The sequence below is a fragment of the Vulpes lagopus genome, chromosome 13, assembly GCF_018345385.1.
Source record: "Vulpes lagopus strain Blue_001 chromosome 13, ASM1834538v1, whole genome shotgun sequence".
Lineage (NCBI taxonomy): Eukaryota > Metazoa > Chordata > Mammalia > Carnivora > Canidae > Vulpes > Vulpes lagopus.
This window is the reverse complement of record NC_054836.1, coordinates 34341333-34360652: the sequence shown is the minus strand read 5'-3', so window position 1 is coordinate 34360652 and position 19320 is coordinate 34341333. Positions and strand designations below refer to the sequence as shown.

Genomic DNA, 19320 nt, shown 5'->3' with positions numbered 1-19320 from the left:
TGGGAGATGCAGTAAAGCTTTTAAACAGCACTGAAAATCAAAGATGTCTCTGACTCTTCTTCTTCTTCTTCTTTTTTCTTTTCTGACTCTTAGAGCTTTAATGGTTTTCTACTCTGGATCAAAGCCAAACCTTCATCAGTGCCTAGCAGCTGTTACCGTGCTCTCACATAACTTATACCATTTCACATTCTAAGGAGCTTTGAAGTTGCTTTTTTTTTTTTTCTTCTAGGTGACCATTCTTTTTAAAACTTTTGACTTGAGGATTAAATATTACAATTTAATGATATGGATTGGTTGAATGAATGAGGCAGGGAGGGTGTAGATTCAGCTGTTGGGAGGTAGGATGGCTCCAGGAATATTTTAATACAGAGTTGTTGGTAACAGCATCAGCAGACAATATATTTTAAAAGAAGAATTTTTTTGAATTGAAACCTGACTTAATTATCCTTAAAAATGAAATAAGAAAGAAAGAAGCATTAAAATTTATGATCTGTGTTTAAATTTTTTCTTTCACATTTTTTTATATGAATATGATACACAAATGAGATATCACCATTTGATTTGGTTTGGACATTTTGCTGTCTTGCTTTTTTTGTTCTTCTGCAAGAAGAACATTCTAATTAAATTATTTACCAAGTCCCTTTAAATTGTTATCTTTTTCTGTAACTCAGCTAATGTACTTTCATTAAAAAAAATTTTCAATAAAATATATATAATATAATTACAAAATAAGTAGAAAACTTCTTTACATATCCAGAAAGGGGGAATTAAAATGATTATAAATATTATTTGAGTAATTCCCAAGTTGTAGTTTTAAAAAGAGGTCTCTAAATGAAAACAAAAACAAAAACAAAAAAACTCCTAAAAACCGAAGTAATTGTTAAATTGTTTAAATTCTGAGTCAGAAATAGATCACATTTTTTTTTAAATTAAATTTTTTAAACTGGTTTAAATACACACATAAGCTCATTTTTAGGAGGAGGGCATGGCATCTATTTTTAAAAATTACTCTTAAATTTTGAATTGTAGAGAAGTTTTTAAATACATAAACCATTTTAAAGTACAGTAGAAGTTGCAGTGAAAGTTCCTTGGACAGATATAAATCTCTACTGTGCATATATTCTTTAAATTTTTTTTCTTGGAAATATCTGGGAGCTCATTGTACATAAAGCTTATTAAGCTATACAATATACATATTATAGAATACATTTGTGATGCAATCAGTAGATACAGACTCAATTATTTTTCTTTATCAACATGTATGACACTCCATTGCAAATATGAAAGAATTTGGTATTTTAGTGGCTGAAATTCTGAAAGCTTAACCAGAAACGAAAGATTTTGTCTAGATTAAGAAGAGAACTGATATTTTCCCTCACATTTTGGCCCTCACAGGCCTATGCCCTTCTCTGTACTATTTAAAGTTTATTATTTTTATTTGACTAGAATGCTCTAACTTTATCTATGTGGTCTTTATGCATTTACAAAGTCAAATATTAACTATCTTTTTTTAGGTTAAGATAAATTTTAATGTTTCATAAATTGCTTCTGTAGTTACATTAACTTAATTATAATTTTTGTACAGTATTTTGTTCTAGATCAGTTACAGCATCATCGTTTCATAATTTATCCTTTCCTTTTTCTTTTTTAATTTAAATTCAATTAGTTAATGTGTAGTACATCATTAGTTTCAGATGTAGAGTTCAATAATTCATCAGTTATGTATAACACCCAATGCTCATCACATCATGTGCCCTCCTTACTTAAAGCTGTTGAAATTTCCTGTTCTACCAGTCTTTAGAGAAGTGGCTATGATATTTGCATTTTGTATAGTTGTCCAGGAATCAGCCTTAACATTAGTACTTTTATCTCTTGGGACATATTCCAAAGTTTTCTAAACAGTCTATACAGTCATGCGGAGAATATTGTGGTTTTTAAGATTGCTCCCAGCCCGTCCCTTGACTGAATTGTTTCTCCTTCATTGATGATATCATTGTAAACTATGAAGACCATGAAGACTAAGTTTTAGGTTAAACTCTAAGAAAGCTTCAGGAGGGGGAAGACTTCTTCTCTCCCAAGTACTGTACTCAAACTTTGAGAAAACACTTGTTTTTTAGCTTTTGCTATGCTACTGACAGATGTTCACACTGTTAAATTTTGAAAAATGGCAATAGATGAGTTAGCTTTCCTAGAATTAATTATTATACTGGACCTATGAAAGAGAATGCCCTTTTCTGAAGAGATACACATTGAGGTATTAAAGGGGTAATAGGTCTATGATTCACTCTTAAATGGTTCTGGAAAAATTTTCATATACATACACATCCATGTAAATAGAAAGATGAGGCAAATATGGCAAAAAAAAATTAACAATTGATAAAGTATAAACGGTACACTAGTACCTTGTGTAATTCTTGCAATGTTTCTGTAAGTTTGAAATTACTTTGGAACTAAAAGATAAAATGTGTTTTCAAATTTAGATTTAAGCGAAAATGAATGTTTCTGGCCACCAAAGCCATACTCCTTTCTAATCAGTGTATTAATTACATTTTCATATTTTAAAATAATGAGAAACCATATCTATGATATTTTAGGACATCTGAAAGTAAAGAGGGTGAGAGACTTCCTTATGACTGTGGAGACTGCTGATAGTTGCTGCAGGAAATAGATTCTATGAGCGCTTCCTTCCTGTCAGGACTGAAAACAGGAAGCCCTGGAGAGCTGACTCTACCTCAGCACTGTGGGGAAGGTAGGGGTTTTATTTTTTTCTACTTTCTTCCTTCTAGTAAGAAATCAATTATGTGAATGTGCTAATCAAATTCCTTCATATACAATTGTAGTTTTAGGGAATAAATAAGTAGAATGCCTTAAACATGCTATACTCTGAGTACTCAGAAATCTTGTTTTTTTTTTTTTTCTAATAAAATATGAAAGCTTTGCATTTAAGTTAGGGTTTTGCACATAATGATATCAAACACTTTTATCCAGTTATACAGTTATTTGACTTCAAAGATTAAATGTGATTAACTCCCCCTTTCTCTGCGGAATCACCATGGCGGCCGGGACCCTGTACACATATCCTGAAAACTGGAGGGCCTTCAAGGCTCTCATTGCTGCTCAGTACAGCGGAGCTCAGGTCCGCGTGCTCTCCGCACCACCCCACTTCCACTTTGGCCAAACCAACCGCACCCCTGAATTTCTCCGTAAATTTCCTGCCGGCAAGGTTCCAGCATTTGAGGGTGACGATGGATTCTGTGTGTTTGAGAGCAATGCCATTGCCTACTATGTGAGCAATGAGGAGCTGCGGGGAAATACTCCAGAGGCAGCAGCCCAGGTGGTGCAGTGGGTGAGCTTTGCTGATAGCGACATAGTGCCCCCAGCCAGTACCTGGGTGTTTCCTACCTTGGGCATCATGCACCACAACAAGCAGGCCACAGAGAATGCAAAGGAGGAAGTGAGGCGAATTCTGGGGCTCCTGGATACTCATTTGAAGACGAGGACTTTTCTGGTGGGCGAACGTGTGACACTGGCTGACATCACAGTTGTCTGCACCCTGTTGTGGCTCTATAAACAGGTCCTGGAGCCTTCTTTCCGCCAGGCCTTCCCCAATACCAACCGCTGGTTCCTTACCTGCATTAACCAGCCCCAGTTCCGGGCTGTCTTGGGGGAGGTGAAACTCTGTGAGAAGATGGCCCAGTTTGATGCTAAAAAGTTTGCAGAGAGCCAACCTAAAAAAGACACCCCACGGAAAGAGAAGGGTTCTCGGGAAGAGAAGCAGAAGCCCCAGGCTGAACGGAAAGAGGAGAAGAAGGCTGCTGCCCCTGCTCCTGAGGAGGAAATGGATGAATGTGAGCAGGCACTGGCTGCTGAGCCAAAGGCCAAAGACCCCTTTGCTCACCTGCCCAAGAGTACCTTTGTGTTGGACGAATTTAAGCGCAAGTACTCCAATGAGGACACTCTCACTGTGGCACTGCCGTATTTCTGGGAGCACTTCGATAAGGATGGCTGGTCCCTGTGGTACGCTGAGTACCGCTTCCCTGAGGAGCTCACTCAGACCTTTATGAGTTGTAACCTCATCACTGGAATGTTCCAACGGTTGGACAAGCTGAGGAAGAATGCCTTTGCCAGTGTCATCCTCTTTGGAACCAACAACAGCAGCTCCATTTCTGGAGTCTGGGTCTTCCGAGGCCAGGAGCTTGCCTTTCCGCTGAGTCCAGATTGGCAGGTGGACTACGAGTCCTATACGTGGCGGAAACTGGATCCTGGCAGCGAGGAGACCCAGACGCTGGTTCGAGAGTACTTTTCCTGGGAGGGGGCCTTCCAGCATGTGGGCAAAACCTTCAATCAGGGCAAGATCTTCAAGTAAACATCTCTGTCATCATCGCCTAGCTGCCTGTACCTGCCCTTCAGGGAGATGGGGGTCATTAAAGGAAACTGAACATTGAACCCTTAAAAAAAAAAAAAAAAAAAAAAAAAAATAAATAAATAAATAAATGTGATTAACTATCTCAGTTTTTCCTAACCTTTTCATATAGTTTTATACTTTTCAGTAATTATAATTTCTTACATGCTTTGATGAATATATTTAATATTTATATCTTTACAGGACTTTCAAAAATTAGGAAAAAAAATCCCCATCAGACTATATGTTGTAAAATAGAACCATTGTGTCATTAGCTCCTATGAATTAAGCCAGGTAGTGTGAGGGTTAGTAATCAGCGTTAGACAAATGGGGAAAAATGAGGTGCAGAGGACGAAATAACTTTTTCAAAATAAAATAATTTGTACTTGAGCTTATGCTGTAATTTATGGTGTCAAGCAGTAGAATTCTTTGTAAGGCTTACAAATTCTCTTAATTTTAATCAGTTTATAATTAGACATTATATAGCCTTCGTTGGTCATTCTTTCTGTTTATTTATAATTAGTTGCAATTTAAAGGATCCAGTATTTTTTGCAATTGAAACCTACAGAATGCACACTGCTTTGTAATTACCAATGGCAAAATATTTTGAAGTCAAATTGTAGAGCTTAAATATGTGTTATTTTGATTGTTGTGATACCTTTTGTTATGTTTTTAGCAATATGGTTCTGAGTATCTTCTCACTTAGAAATGGTGGTTTAAAAAATCATCACTTTTAATATCAACTTATTTCTAAAATCAAAGCATCATATAATACTGGTACTCTCGTCTCATGTTGCAAGAAATGCTGGAAGTCCTACTTTGTGTGCTAAGAAAGGATTTGATTCCTCATATTTCTTTGGATGCAGGTCCTCAGGGTTCAGTCTTGCCATATATTTGTGACTATTTCCTTACTCTTGGCTACTCCAAACCTTCTTCTGAGTGTTGAAATCTTTAGTTTCTATTCTCTACCCTACTGTATCCTCTGAGTTGTGACTGTTCTGTTGTATGGAACCCTATTTCTCTTCATTCTCCTTATTTCATCCTTTTTCTTTTAAAATAGGTTTTAAAATAGGTTTCCATCTTCACCTTCATAAGCAAAGCCCAACTCACTGTGGATGTTTCTCCCTAATGGCAGGGTCACACAGTATTAGAAATTTCATAATCGGATATATAATGAAAAATGTTTAGAAAGAGAGGACAAGGGACACCTGAGCAGTTGAGCATCTGCCTTTGGCTCAGGATGTGATCCCGGAATCCTGGGATCGAGTCCCATATCAGGCTCCCTGCATGGAGCCTGCGTCTCCATCTGCCTATGTCTTTGCTTCTCTCTCTCTGTATCTCTCATGAATAAATAAATAAAATCTTTAAAAAGAGAGAGAGAGAGAGAGAGAGAGAGAGAGAGATGGTGACTCAGGCCAATCTCAATGAAATCATCAATATTTTCAGCTTTATTCTTACTCTTCAACCTTTTCCTGGCTAATAATCTTTCTAGAATCCCCATATTTGTTTTTTCAAGAAATATTGTAGTCAAAGTTGAATGCCCAACTAGGAATCTATGCAGTACACATTTAGTCTCTTAATGTCAGTTTCAAGTATTGCAACACTTCTGAAACAGCTTGAGAGGGAGAAAAATGAAGAGAGGGAACAGAAGCTTGATGAGGTATAGGGGGCTGAATCACAAAGAGCCTCACATGTTATGTTCTGTGGAGATTTTAAAAAAATATAAGCGCTAAAAGGAGAAGCCTCAAAATGTATAATGGAATTATAGAGAAAGTTAATATTTTGGATAGATCAAATGACACGTCAGTTGAATTAAACATAAATATTAGATGATGCTTTTCAGACTTTGAGTGTATACAGATGGCCTGAGAATCTTATTAAAAATTCAGATTCTGAGTCAGTGGGTTGAGAGTGGAGCCTAGGATTCTGCTTTTCTAACAAGCTCTAAAGTGATACTGGTTGCTGCTAGACCATGGGCACACTTTGAGTAGCATGGTTTTAGAATACCCTAATCTTTTTGCATGGAAACATACCTTTTACATGAAGACCTTATATGAAAACTTTTTAAATAATTTCAAATATACTCTGATTTTAGTGTGCAGATTAAAAGAAAGGAAGATGTGTAATGGAGAATCAACCAATTAAGCATGCATTTTAAAGGATTCAATTAAGATGACAAGAATCCAAAAGATAGTAATTAGATTTGAAGTACTAGAGAATATGACACTATATTTCCATCAAGAGAAACAGAAATAGCATACATTCTATTAATAAATAGTTTTAACTTCTAAAGAAGAGAATCTGAATCATTCGTTTGCTTATGTTCTGCCAAGGTTCATAAAATTTCTTCATCAGGTAAATCCATGTGCCCATGTCAGAATCATGGCTTTCTGCTAACACAATTGTTTATTCTCTAGAAACTTGAAAGTTGGGGCCTGAAGATCTTTTACAGCTAGTCTTTTTAGGTTTATAATATTGATTTTTCAGTCCTATGTTTCTTTCAAATTTGACCTGTTAATACTAAATGATGATAATACTTATTTACATATATATGTATATATTTAATCATTTATATTTGCATAATACTTTAAAATGATTTCCACATACTTTGATGCTCATGATGATCTTGTGAGTTTAGCTATTTTCTCCCATTTTGTTAAAAAGGAAACTAAGGCTTGAAGATGTCAGGAAATGTGTCCAGGATCAGGTAGTTAGTAAGTGGCAAAACCAGGATTCAAATCTGAGTCTTTGATTTCTTTAAAATTAATTAATTTATTCATTCATGAGAGATACACAGAGGCAAAGACGTAGGCAGAGGGAGAAGTAGGCTCCCTGTAGGGAGCCTGATGTGGGACTCAATCTTAGGACCCTGATATCACAATCTGGGCTGAAGGCAGATGCTCAACCCCTGAGCCTTCCAGGCATCCCTGGATCTTTGATTTAGAAATCTCAGTTTCTTCCACAAGGCCTTATTTCTTTTTATCGGATAGAACATATAGAGAGATGAAGTTATTTTCAAGTCAGGAGGATAACTTCTAAAGTAGATTAAATAAAGATTGTAGAATGAGAATGGAGAAACAGCTTCCTGAAAACTTTGCCCAACAAGTCAACTCAAGAGTTGAGTTGCATGGCTAAAAAAAGATATATTAACTCTGATTAAATAATAAATTTTGACATATAGCAGTGAACGGACAATAGGAGGAGACCTAGAGCTTGCAAGTGTACAGACTGAAATAAATTACTTGTGACAGTGAAATACCAGTAATCTTGGATTTCCTTTAAAGTTCAAGCTCCCTTAAAAATGAAAAAAAAAGAGGCAAATTTTGTTTAAAAAATTATTTAAAATAAATAGTGCTGGCTGAACCAGGTAGCTGTTACTATTTGTGGTGGACTTTTATATCTTGTTAAAATTTAAAATTTCTGGGATGCCTGGGTGGCTCAGTGATTGAGCATCTGTGTTCAGCTCAGATTGTGATCCGGGGTCATGGGATCAAGTCCCTCATCAGACCCCTCGTGGGGAGCCTGCTTCTCTCTGCCTGTCTCTGCCTCTCTCTCTCTGTGTCTGTCATTAATAAATAGATAAAATCTTTGGGAAAAAAATCTGAATTTCTGTTTATGTATGTGTGGTTTCACAGTTTAATATATATGTATTATGTAATTTATAAATGCCATATTTCCTCTAATTAGGTTCTCTTTTTGTTTCCTGCTTTCTGAACTATTTAAGAAGACTTGGGCATTGTTCATCTTTACTTCCTTGTAAACATTTCTGCCACCTAGTGGACTATTGAAATGTCAGGTTGACTCATTAGATGTGTGGTTAGGCACACACATCTAGTGCTCTAGGTGAACTAGTTAAGTAGAGTTGGAGATGCTGTAAACCCTGTATTTATATGTTAAGCTGTGCTAAGGTAAATTGAGTAGCCAGCCTGTACTTAGGTATTTTGTATCCTGAGATCTCCATACACGGAGATAGTGGCTTCTGTACTCTTAAGTAGCTGTTTTGGTTAGCTCTGCTGAAATGAGCTATGAAGGAGCCATCCCATAAGAAGTGCAAGAAAAGACTCAGGATTGGAAGTAGAGTGCTTGAAGAAATAGTTCTGACCCTTGGTATTGTCGGTAGGAGATGATGGGACTCTGGAAATGTGGAAATATCTGGGAATCCAACCTGAAAACTTCAGTTTGAAGAGCTAGCCCTGGGGTCATATCTTAATCACAGATGTAATGAAATAAAAGTGTTATTACTATTACCAGCTTAGTAAATAACATTATTATTAGTTGAAATTATAATCTGATTTGCATGTTCTTTGTTCTCTTTATAACTACAACACAGGTTGTTCTAAAAGTTTTGTGTAGGTAGGGGCACCTGGATGGCTCAGTCTGTTAAGTATTTGACTCTTGGTTTCCACTCAGGTCATGATCTCATGGGTTGTGAGATTGAACTCCTGTATTGGGTGCCACACTCAGCAGGGAGTCTACTTTGAAGTTTCTCTCTCTTTGCTCCTCCAACCACTCTTGCTAAATCTCTCTAACAAAAAATAAATAAATCTTTTAAAAAAACGAAGTTTTTGCCTATTCATAATCTGATATTAATTATTATGAAAGTGCTAGGAATGGAATCCTTGTGATACTGAATATATTAGTGCTAAGTTCACTTTTGGACATCTGATTTTCAGAAAAATTGGCAAAATCAGAGGTAAAAAAATAACCCCTGCATTGCCAGCCGATGCAGAAAATTTAATTGCCAATGTAGAAAATTTAATTTAATTTAGAGTTAAAGATTTAAAATGAATTAAGTAATTATCTCTTACTATAGCCATAGTAATAATGGAAGAATCTTCATAATTTGGGGAACACATTAGCAAGGACATTCCTGAGCATTGTACAATCTCATCTGCTCTTCATAATATGCACACCAAAACCATCCTGGAATTAGAGACTGAAGTTTTGCTTTAGAGTTTAGAGTTCAGGTTTAGGCCATCTGTTTTCTCCAGAATTTAGGGTATTTATTTTAAAGTTGCCTTTCCTAATATAATTTCAGGAAAATTAGATTTCCCTAGAACTCTGTTAAAATCTAATACACATGTATGCGCGTGCACACACACACACACACACACACAGACACATACACACTTTAACATGAAAGGTGGAGCTGGGCAAGAAACAATTGCCTTTCACAGCTTGGGTTTCAGTTTTTGGCCCTTTGATCCCTGGAATAACCTGTGAATGTTTTCTGGGTCCACAGTATTCTGACTTTGCTCCCATTCTCTAGTTCTTAATTTACTTTTGGTCTTTGTTGAGGTTTCTTTCTGGACTCAAAGGACTTCCTTGGCTTCTTTGGTTGATTTGGTTGGGTTAGACATACATAAAAATTCTGACATGGGTTAGGAAGCAGAAATGTCAATAGAGAAGTAGTCTACCTATTTTTTTGTTGTTTATTCTACTTTTTTGTAAAAAGGCAGTTGCTACTACTTATTTATAGTTTTTCCATGTTTAATTATTATTGTAATAAATGTTTTTTATTACAAAAACAATAGATATACATTGCTAGAAATTTTAGAAAATACATTAAATTTTAAAGCAAAAACACCTATAAATCTATATTACATGGAGAAACACTGATGAATAGAACTAAAAACCAGCTTTTCAGCACATAAGCACAAATTTTTAAACAAAAGTCAGATGACATTCTTTATTTTTTTCTTATGATCAAATGTCCACTTCTCCATGTACTTTTATTTTCCTACGATATCATTTTTCAGTGGCTGTGGAATAAACCACTGTGAATATAACTTGTTAATTATTTCCCTACTTTGGACAGATTTAGATATTTAAATACCTTTTCTATTTTAATAATATTGTGTGAACATCTTTATATATAGAGATTTAATAGGCCTGAGATATTTCTTTAAGATATATTCCTAGAATTGAATATTTCTGATTTAAGTATTCAGAGGTGGTTACATAGTATTAACAATAGGTCCAAAGTGTAGCTATTTTCATATTTCACAGTTAATTGAGGAATTTTAAACCTTTTTTGGGGAAGACCACTCTATTTTGACAGTTTGATTGTAATCAGAATGAGCAGAAAATTTATAAGGTTTCTTTTTCCACTTAACATATAATGCAGATAATCTGATTTTTGTTTTATGCCTTCTTTGATTTGGTCTTTGTTTACTTTTGGATTTTTGTTTGTTTATGGTCCAAAAACTAAACTTTTTTGAGGCAGGATCTTTTTTCTTTGGCCAAAATCTGGTGCAAAATTGATGATAAATGAAACAATAAAGCATATAAAATGTATTGTTCTTAACATGGAAAATGTTTCTAGTTTGTTTCATTTGATCATTTCCTATAAAAAGTTTATTAAAACCTTCTGAAGCATATCTGGAATTGAAGCTAAAACAGCAACCTCAGCATGTATAGTGAATGTACAGACTTGTTCAGCCTTCCCATAAAGGTACCAGATAAAATCCAGCTTGTAAAATAAGGTAACAGTTAAAATTATTCCATAGCAAATGTACTGTGCCAGCTCTCTCTGCCAACTCATAAATATTTCCATCCACATACACTTTCCAAAGGATAGTTTTCCAGTTGTAATTAAACTCCAAGCTGTTGCATATTTTAGGGCTTCAGTAATTTTGCCTGTATACAATTTAAATTTTGAAAATGGTATTCTTAATTTATTACAATTATAATAAATTCTTCTTAAAGAAATGTCCTTCAAATCTTAGGTATCCTTGTGTAGTAGTCTATATTTCAAAACTGAATACTTCTATTTTAATAAGGTAGTAGTTACTTTCCATTTTTCCATAGATAAACCCATAGAGAAGAGCTTCACAGTGGTTATAAGAAACACTAATAAATTTATTAAAACCAAAGATTAATGTGATTATCCCAACCTCAAAATAGCAAAAGCTCAAACATTTGGTTCTGAAGAAATGCAAATATTTTGATTTCCTAAGTTTCCTGTGGCAACTAAGTTTTTATGATTTTATGCCTCAGACAACTGTTTATCCTATGAAATGCCCTACCTGTTTTTCTTTATAGACTATTTGATTGTTATTATTTATTTTAAAATATTCATAGTATATTTAAATTTTTTATTTGTTGAGTGCATGCTGTGTTCAAGGATCAGTCCTAGATGCTTATTTAATATAATCCTCACAATAATTCTATGAGGGAATTAATGTTATTCCTATTTAACACATAAGAAAATGGAGAGTCAAAGAATTTGAGTAACAGGGGATCCCTGGGTGGCGCAGCGGTTTGGCGCCTGCCTTTGGCCCAGGGCGCGATCCTGGAGACCCGGGATCGAATCCCACATCAGGCTCCCAGCGCATGGAGCCTGCTTCTCCCTCTGCCTGTGTCTCTGCCTCTCTCTCTTTCTCTCTGTATGACTATCATAAATAAATAAAATTTAAAAAAAAAATTCTTTAAAAAAAAAAAAAAGAATTTGAGTAACATCACCAATGTCACACAGCTTAGAAATAGCAAAGCTAAGTTTTAGACTTAGTTCTGGATGAAATAAATACTACAAATTATATTCTTGAGAGTAGGCTACTATCTGAAAGGAACAAACTACAAAATAAAATACTGATAAATGCCATTTTATCTCATTTTTGTTTCCATATATTTGGGTTATTTTTGTAAGAAAACTGCAAGTGAAAGATGGCAAAATGAATCCTAAATGTATACCAAACCTACACTGAGGCTACTGTTCATATATATATATATATATATATATATTTTTTTTTTTTTTTTTTTTTGGTGTGATGAAATCTAAATTTGGAAACAAGAATCAGAGCTGTAAAGAGACTTAAAGCTTAAAGGTTAAAGATTCCTTCCAGCTATGCCAGTAGTCAGTTCAAATAAGTATTTCATATTCCTTCAACAATGTTTTAATGACTATACCATTCTATCTTTTCTTAAAGTTTACTACCATTTGTTTTCCATTAGAAAATCATTTTAAATTAAGAGCACCTTTAAGATTAAAGGTCCATAGGCTGTAAGAAGTTAACAAATGAGAGAATATTCTTTTGTATTTCACCAACCTGAACCTATATCAAATCAAGGATATACATATGAAGATTAAAGTATAAATTACCCAACTTTTTACATTTCTTTCCTGTCTTCTTCCATGGCACAGCTATTACCCAGTGTAGAAAATGTACTCTTTTAGCCTCTTCCAAAGAACTTATGTCTCCTGAAGTGTGTCCAGTAATAGAAGGTAATTTACTTCTATTTGAAGCCAGAATAAAAGTTGATCAGGCCAGGATGACTTAAGCTACCTGCCAGCCACATTCAAAGGAATCAGAGAATCAGTAAGTCTCCACAACAAAGTTCAGGTGAATTCTTGCTGCCCTGGAGCACAGTACTTTATAAATTGTTTAGTAAAGTGTTGAATTTCTATCTTTATTCCATTTTCTCTAAACAAATGGCATTATTGCCCAAAGAAGGCTTAAAATGCCAAAATGAACTGGTGCCAATGGAAAATTCAACTAGTGATGAATAGAAGATTAATCATTGAGGAAATGAGTAGCCTTGGTTTAATGCATAGGACTTTAAGAAGACAGGCAGCATTTTTTGAGCTATAAGCATTGCTAGCAGACAGCATTTTATTTTTTTTAGTAATGTTGTAGAAGAGAAAGTAAACAGGATTTGAAGATCAGAGCTTTCAAAGGGGAGAGAGAAAAGAAAAATACTTTTTTTTTTTTTTTTTTTAAGACTTTGGTGTGCAATCGTTCCTGAGTTAAGGGTGTTTACATTTTTTCTTGTTAAATCCTCACAATACTGGCACTCAGAGAAGTTAGGAGATTTGTCCTAGGTCAGAACTAGAAAGCAGCAGAAGTAGACTATAACTCTATGTTAATCCAAACCTGGAACTCATCCTGCTGCTCTCAAGAATATGATTATATTCAGTTTATCAAGGAGAAGGATAAAATCCATTCTTTTTTCTCAGAGTGTCATCTGAATATCACCTATTTCAAAATTATTTGGAAATCCTCAGGCTCCTTCTAGATCTATGGAATCAGAATCTTTGGAGAAGGGCCTGTGATGTAATTATAACAAGTCCTATGGTGTGCTTTATTATGCACATTAAAATTTTATAGCTGCTGCTCTAGAGGAGGGTATGGAGGACTGGAAAAATATAAATTGAAAATGATACTTGCAAACTATTTTATCTTTTAAAGTTATTCAAAACCAAGTGTAATACACAGGTTCCTGCAAATGGGAAGCAATTTGAAAATAAACTAACAGCCCCAATGCCATAAAGGAAGCCTGGGGAAATACATGGATATTTGGTGATAGGTACAGTTAGCCAAAATCTTTTGCTAAAGGTCAACATAATTTCTGTTGTCTGAAAGACTATTTTTCACACACTGGGGTATATACATATCTATTTGGATTTTGTTTTGTAACTGGCTGATCATTAAGGAGATGCAAATGAAATCATGGAATAGAATAAAGATCTTGGATTTTCAAGAACTACAGACTTGGCCATGAATGATTACTGGATGCGTGACCTAATTTACATTTTGCAGCCTCAGATTTGTTATCTATAAAATGAAATAATAGCTAGAACCTTATTAGGTATGTTAAAATCTCTCATTATACTGGCAAAATGGTCTAATTCTTCTATTGGTACTTTTTTCTATATGAAAAGTTTCTGTTTGCTAAATTATCAGCTTTTTGCTACATTATCAGTTTTTAAATAGCTTTCTTGAAATATAATTCACATATACAATCACAAATTCACATACACAATCCACCCATTTAAAGTGTACAATTCAGTGGTCTCTAGTATATTTACAAATAAATACAACCATTAACTCTGTCAATTTTAGAATATTTCTTCTCAAAAAGAAACCCCATACCTTTTAGCTATCACCTGCCTGTCTCCCATTACCCTGTCCTGTCCTAAGCTGTCATTAATTTGCTTTCTATTTCTGTGGGATTTTCTGTCCTGAACTTTTGTGTAAATGAAATTATATAATATGTGGACTTCTATGACTACTTTCTTTGACTTAGTATATTTTCAAGGTTTATTATGCATGTGGTAGCATATATCAGTATTCATTCCTTTTAAGGATTGATAATATTCCATTGTATGGAATTACTACATTTTGTTTATCCATTTGTTCAATGATGAAGATTTGGATTGTTTCTATGTTTTACCTATTATGAATAATGCTGTTTTAAACATTAATGTACATTTTTTGTGTGTGGATATATGTCTTCATTTCTTGGGTAAGAGTAGAATTGCTAACTCATATGGTGCCTCTTTGTTTAATCAGTTGACCAAATGCCAGACTGTTTTCAAAATAGTTGCACCATTTTACATTTCTTCTATCAGTATATGGGGATTTCAATTTTTAAAAAATCTTCAACTCTTGTTATTCTATGACTTTGATTTTAGCCAGGTATGAAGTGATACCTCATTTTGGTTTTTATTTGCATTTTTCTGATGAGTAATGATGCTGAGCATCTTTTCATGTGCTTATTGGCCATTTTGGGGGGTTTTTAAATACCAACTAATTTATGTAAAAATTCCTGATATATAGTAGACACTAAAATGGTGGCTGCCACTGATTTTTTTTAATGTTTCAAGTTGTTAATTTTAAAAATATATATTTATTTATTCATGAGAGACACAGAGAGAGAGAGGCAGAGACACAGGCAGAGGGAGAAGCAGGCTTCGTGCAGGGAGTCCGATTTAGGATTCTATCCTAGGACTCCAGGATCAGGCTCTGAACTGAAGACAAATGCTCAACTGCTGAGCCATCCAGGCATTCCTCAAGTTGCTAAATGATATATATAAATTATAACATGTAAAAAAAATAAAAAAAATTATAACATGTAATGTTAGTTTCAAGAGTAGAATTTAGTGATTCATTACTTATATATAACACTGGGTATTCATGACAAGAAGTGCCCTCCTTAATATCCATCACACATTTAGCCCATTCCCCCCACCCACCTCCCCTCCATGAACCCTCAGTTTTGTTTTTCTTTTTCAAATTGCTTTAATTATTTGTGGTCTTTTGTGATTCCATACAAATTTTAAGATTGTTGTTCTATTCTATGTAAAATGCTGTTAGTATTTTGATAACGTTCATTAAATATGTAGATTGTTTTGGGTAAGGACAGACATTTTAATAATATTTATTTTTCCAATCCATGAACATGGAATGTTTTTCCATTTCATTGTATTCTTCAGTTTCTTTTATCAGTATTTTATAGTTTTCAGAGTGCACGTTTTTCACCTCTTTAAGTTTATTCCAAGGCATTTTATTATTTTTGGTGCAATTGTAAATGTAAGTATTTTCTATTTAAATTATTTTCTTAATTTCTCTTTCTGCTGCTTCCTTATCAGTGTATAGAAATGCAACAGATCTCTGTACATGATTTTGTATTCTGTGACGTTACTGAATTCATTGATCAGTTCTAGTAGTTTTTTTTGGTGGAGTCTTTATGGTTTTTCTCTCTCTCTCTCTCTCTTTCTTTCCTCTCTCTCTCTCTCTCTCTCTCTCTCTATATATATATATATATATATATATATATATAATCATGTCATCTGCAAATAGTTAAAAGTTTGCTTCTTCCTTACAAATTTGTATGCCTTTTATTTCTTTTTGTTGTCTGCTGGCTGTGACTAGGATTTTTAGTACTATGTTAAGTAAGAGTGGTGAGAGTGGACCTCCTTGTCTTATTATTATTATTTTTTTTATCCTTGTCTTATTTCTGACCTTAGGGGAAGAGCTCTCAGTTTTTTCTCCATTGAGTTTATGTTCACTGTGGATTTTTCATATAAGGCCTTTATTATTTGAGATGTTTCTTCTAAATATACTTTTTTGAGAATTTTAAAAATAATGAATGGATGCTGTACTTTGTCAAATTCTTTTTCTGCATCTACTGAAATGATCCTATGGTTTTTATCCTTTCTTTTATTGATAGATGTATCACATTGATTGATTTGCAAATATTGAACTACCTTGTATCCTGAAAATAAATTCCACTTCATTATGGTGAATGATTTTTTAAATGTACTTTTGGATTCAGTTTGCTAGTTTTGTTCAGTATTTTTGCATCCTTTTTCATCATATTGTACAATATTTTGCATTTTGGCCTGTTGTTGCCTTTTTTTGTGGTGTCTTTATCTGGTTTTGGCATCAGGGTAATGCTGGTGAATGAATTTGGGAGTTGTCCTTCCTCTTGTATTTTTTGGGATTGTTGGAGAATAATAGGTATTAACTCTTCTTTAAATTCTGTAAAGTCATCTGGGTCTGGACTTTTGTTTGTTGGGAGTTTTTTGATTATTGATTCAATTTCATTGCTGGTAATCAGTCCTTCAAATTTTCCATTTCTTTCTGCTTCAGTTTTGGTAAGTTATATGTTTCCAAAATTTTATCATTTTCTTCTAGGTTGTCCAATCTGTTGCCATATAATTTTTCATAATATTCTCTTACAATTGTTTGTCTTTCTGTCACATTGGTTGTTATTTTTCCTCTTTCACTTGTTGATTGTGTTTGAGTCCGTTCTATTTTTTGATGAGTCTGACTAGAGGTTTATCAATTTTGTTAATCTTTTCAAAGAACCAGCTCCTGCTTTCATTGATCTGTTTTTTGTTTGTTTGTTTCTATACCATTTATTTTTTTTTCTAATGTTTTTTATTCCTTACTTCTGCTGGTTTTGGGTTTGTTATGTTCTTTTTCTAAGGCTCCTTGGGTGTAAGTTTCAGTTTGTTTGAGATTTTTCTTGCTTCTTGAAGTAGGCCCAAATTGCACTAAACTTCATGCTTAGAACAGCTTTTGCTGCATCCCAAATATTTTTGACTGTTGTGTTATTTCTTTTTTCATTTGTCTTCATTTTAAAAAAATTCCTCTTTGATTTCTTGGGTGACCTATTCATTGATTAATATATTGTTATCTAACCCCCAGATATTAGAAAGGTGTTCTTTCCAGGTTTTTTTCTTTTGGTTGATTTCTAGTTTCATGGTATTGTCATTGGAAAAGATGCATGATATGATTTTGATTTTTTTGAATTTGTTAAGACTGGTTTTGTGGTCTAATATGTAATCTCTTCTGGAGAATGTTCCATATGCACTTGTTGAAAAGAATCTGTGTTCTTGTAAGTCTGGTTTTACTGGTGATAAAGTCCTTTATTTATTTATTTATTTATTTTTTGTCTGGTTAACTATCTTTTCTTCTATTCTCAGTGGTAGCCTTGCTGTATAGAGTATTATTGGCCACAGTTTTTTCTTTCTTTCTTTCAGCACTTTGAATATATTATGCCACTCTCTCCTGGCCTGCAAAGTTCCTGCTGAAAAATCAGCTGGTACTCTTGTGAGATTTCTCTTGTATAACTGTTTTCTTTTTACCTTTGTAGTACTCCTTTATTTTTCTATTTGTCTAATGCCAGCAGTAATGTACCCTCTTTCATTACTCATTCTGCTAATTTGAGTATTATTTCTTTTTTCCAAGTCTACTAAGCTAAACATTTTCCAATTTTGTCAGTCTTTTTAAAGAACCAGCTTTTGGTTTCATTGATACTCTTTATTGTTTTCCTGTTTTCTATTTCATTTTTTTTCTGCTGTACTCTTTATTATTTCCTTCCTTCTGCTTGCTTTAGTTTTAGTTTATGTCTTGAGGAAAGCTAGATTTTCATTTGAATTATTTATTATTTCTTAATATAGGCATAAACAGAAATTTCCCTCTAAATTCTGCTTTAGCTGCATCCCATAAGTTTTGGGGTGTGCGTGTGTTGTGTGTTTTATCTCAGTATATTTCCTGATTTTCTTTTTTTTTTTTAATTAACTTTTATTGGTGTTCAATTTACCAACATACAGAAAAACACCCAGTGCTCATCCCGTCAAGTGTCCACCTCAGTGCCCGTCACCCATTCCCCTCCAACACCCGCCCTCCTCCCCTTCTGATTTTCTTTTTGATTTGCAGTTTGACCTATGGGTTATTCAAGAGTGCTGTGTGTGTTTAATTTCCACATATTTGTGACTTTCCCAAATACTTACCTGCTAAAAGGTTCTAATTTTATTCCATTGTAGTCAAAGAATGTGTTTTATATTTTTATCTTTTCAGATTTGCTAAGATTTGCTTTTTGGCTTAGCACATAGTCTATCCTGGAGAATGTTCCATGTATACTTGAGAAGAATATATATATTCTATTGTTATGTTGAATGTTCTATAGATGTCTGTTAGGCCTAGTCATTTTATAGCTCTATTCAAGTCTCCTGTTTCCTTGTTGCTTTTCTGTCTAGCTGTTCTATCCAGTATTAATAGTGAGATATTAAAGTCTCTGACTATTATTGTTGACTTTCATTTTTGCTCTTCATTGCTATCAATTTTGTCTCATGTATTTTGGTACTTTGTTATTAGGTGCATATATATAGATTAGTGACTTTGTGTCATGAACCTGCATTAATCAAATTCTATTCAAAGTATTTCTAAAGAGAAGAAAAATATTAATGAAACCGTATTTCTTTGATTTTAAGATGTCATCAGTCATAAGATTTGCTGGTCAAGAAAAGGAACATATATTAAATATTCATGTTTATTTTATAAATGGAAGAATTTCTAAAAAAGAGTAAAAAAATAATAATGTATTTAATAGTTAGAATTAATTGGACCTTTAATCACATTTCTTGTTCTCAGCAGTCATAAATATGGGAGAATTTCCTTTGATTTGGTGGTTTTTGGTAGGATGGCATTGGGACATGTTTATCAAGAAATAGGCCAGATTCAGTGTGTCGTTGAACACTTTGAAAACTTCATGTAAACAACAATGGTAGATGTCTCATTTGCCTATGAATCTTTGGAGCTAATTGAGCCAATGAAGCAATTTGGTCTTTGACAGGCAGAAACCTTTAGCATTCACCTACTCCACTGTGATGAATCACCCCGGGTATA

General features: G+C 33.9%; 1 protein-coding gene across 1 annotated transcript; it reads left to right on the top strand.

The window, feature by feature from the left end:
* Positions 1-3034: 3034 nt before the first annotated feature.
* On the top strand, positions 3035-4446 carry LOC121474439 (elongation factor 1-gamma). Its single transcript, XM_041727279.1, has one exon. The coding sequence runs from the start codon at positions 3053-3055 to the stop codon at positions 4364-4366; it is 1314 nt and encodes a 437-aa protein (XP_041583213.1). The 5' UTR covers positions 3035-3052; the 3' UTR covers positions 4367-4446.
* Positions 4447-19320: the final 14874 nt, after the last annotated feature.

What these genes read in the sequence shown, in the direction of transcription:
- LOC121474439 (XM_041727279.1), top strand. Translation starts at nt 3,053, where the DNA reads ATGGCGGCCGGGACCCTGTACACATATCCTGAAAACTGGAGGGCCTTC.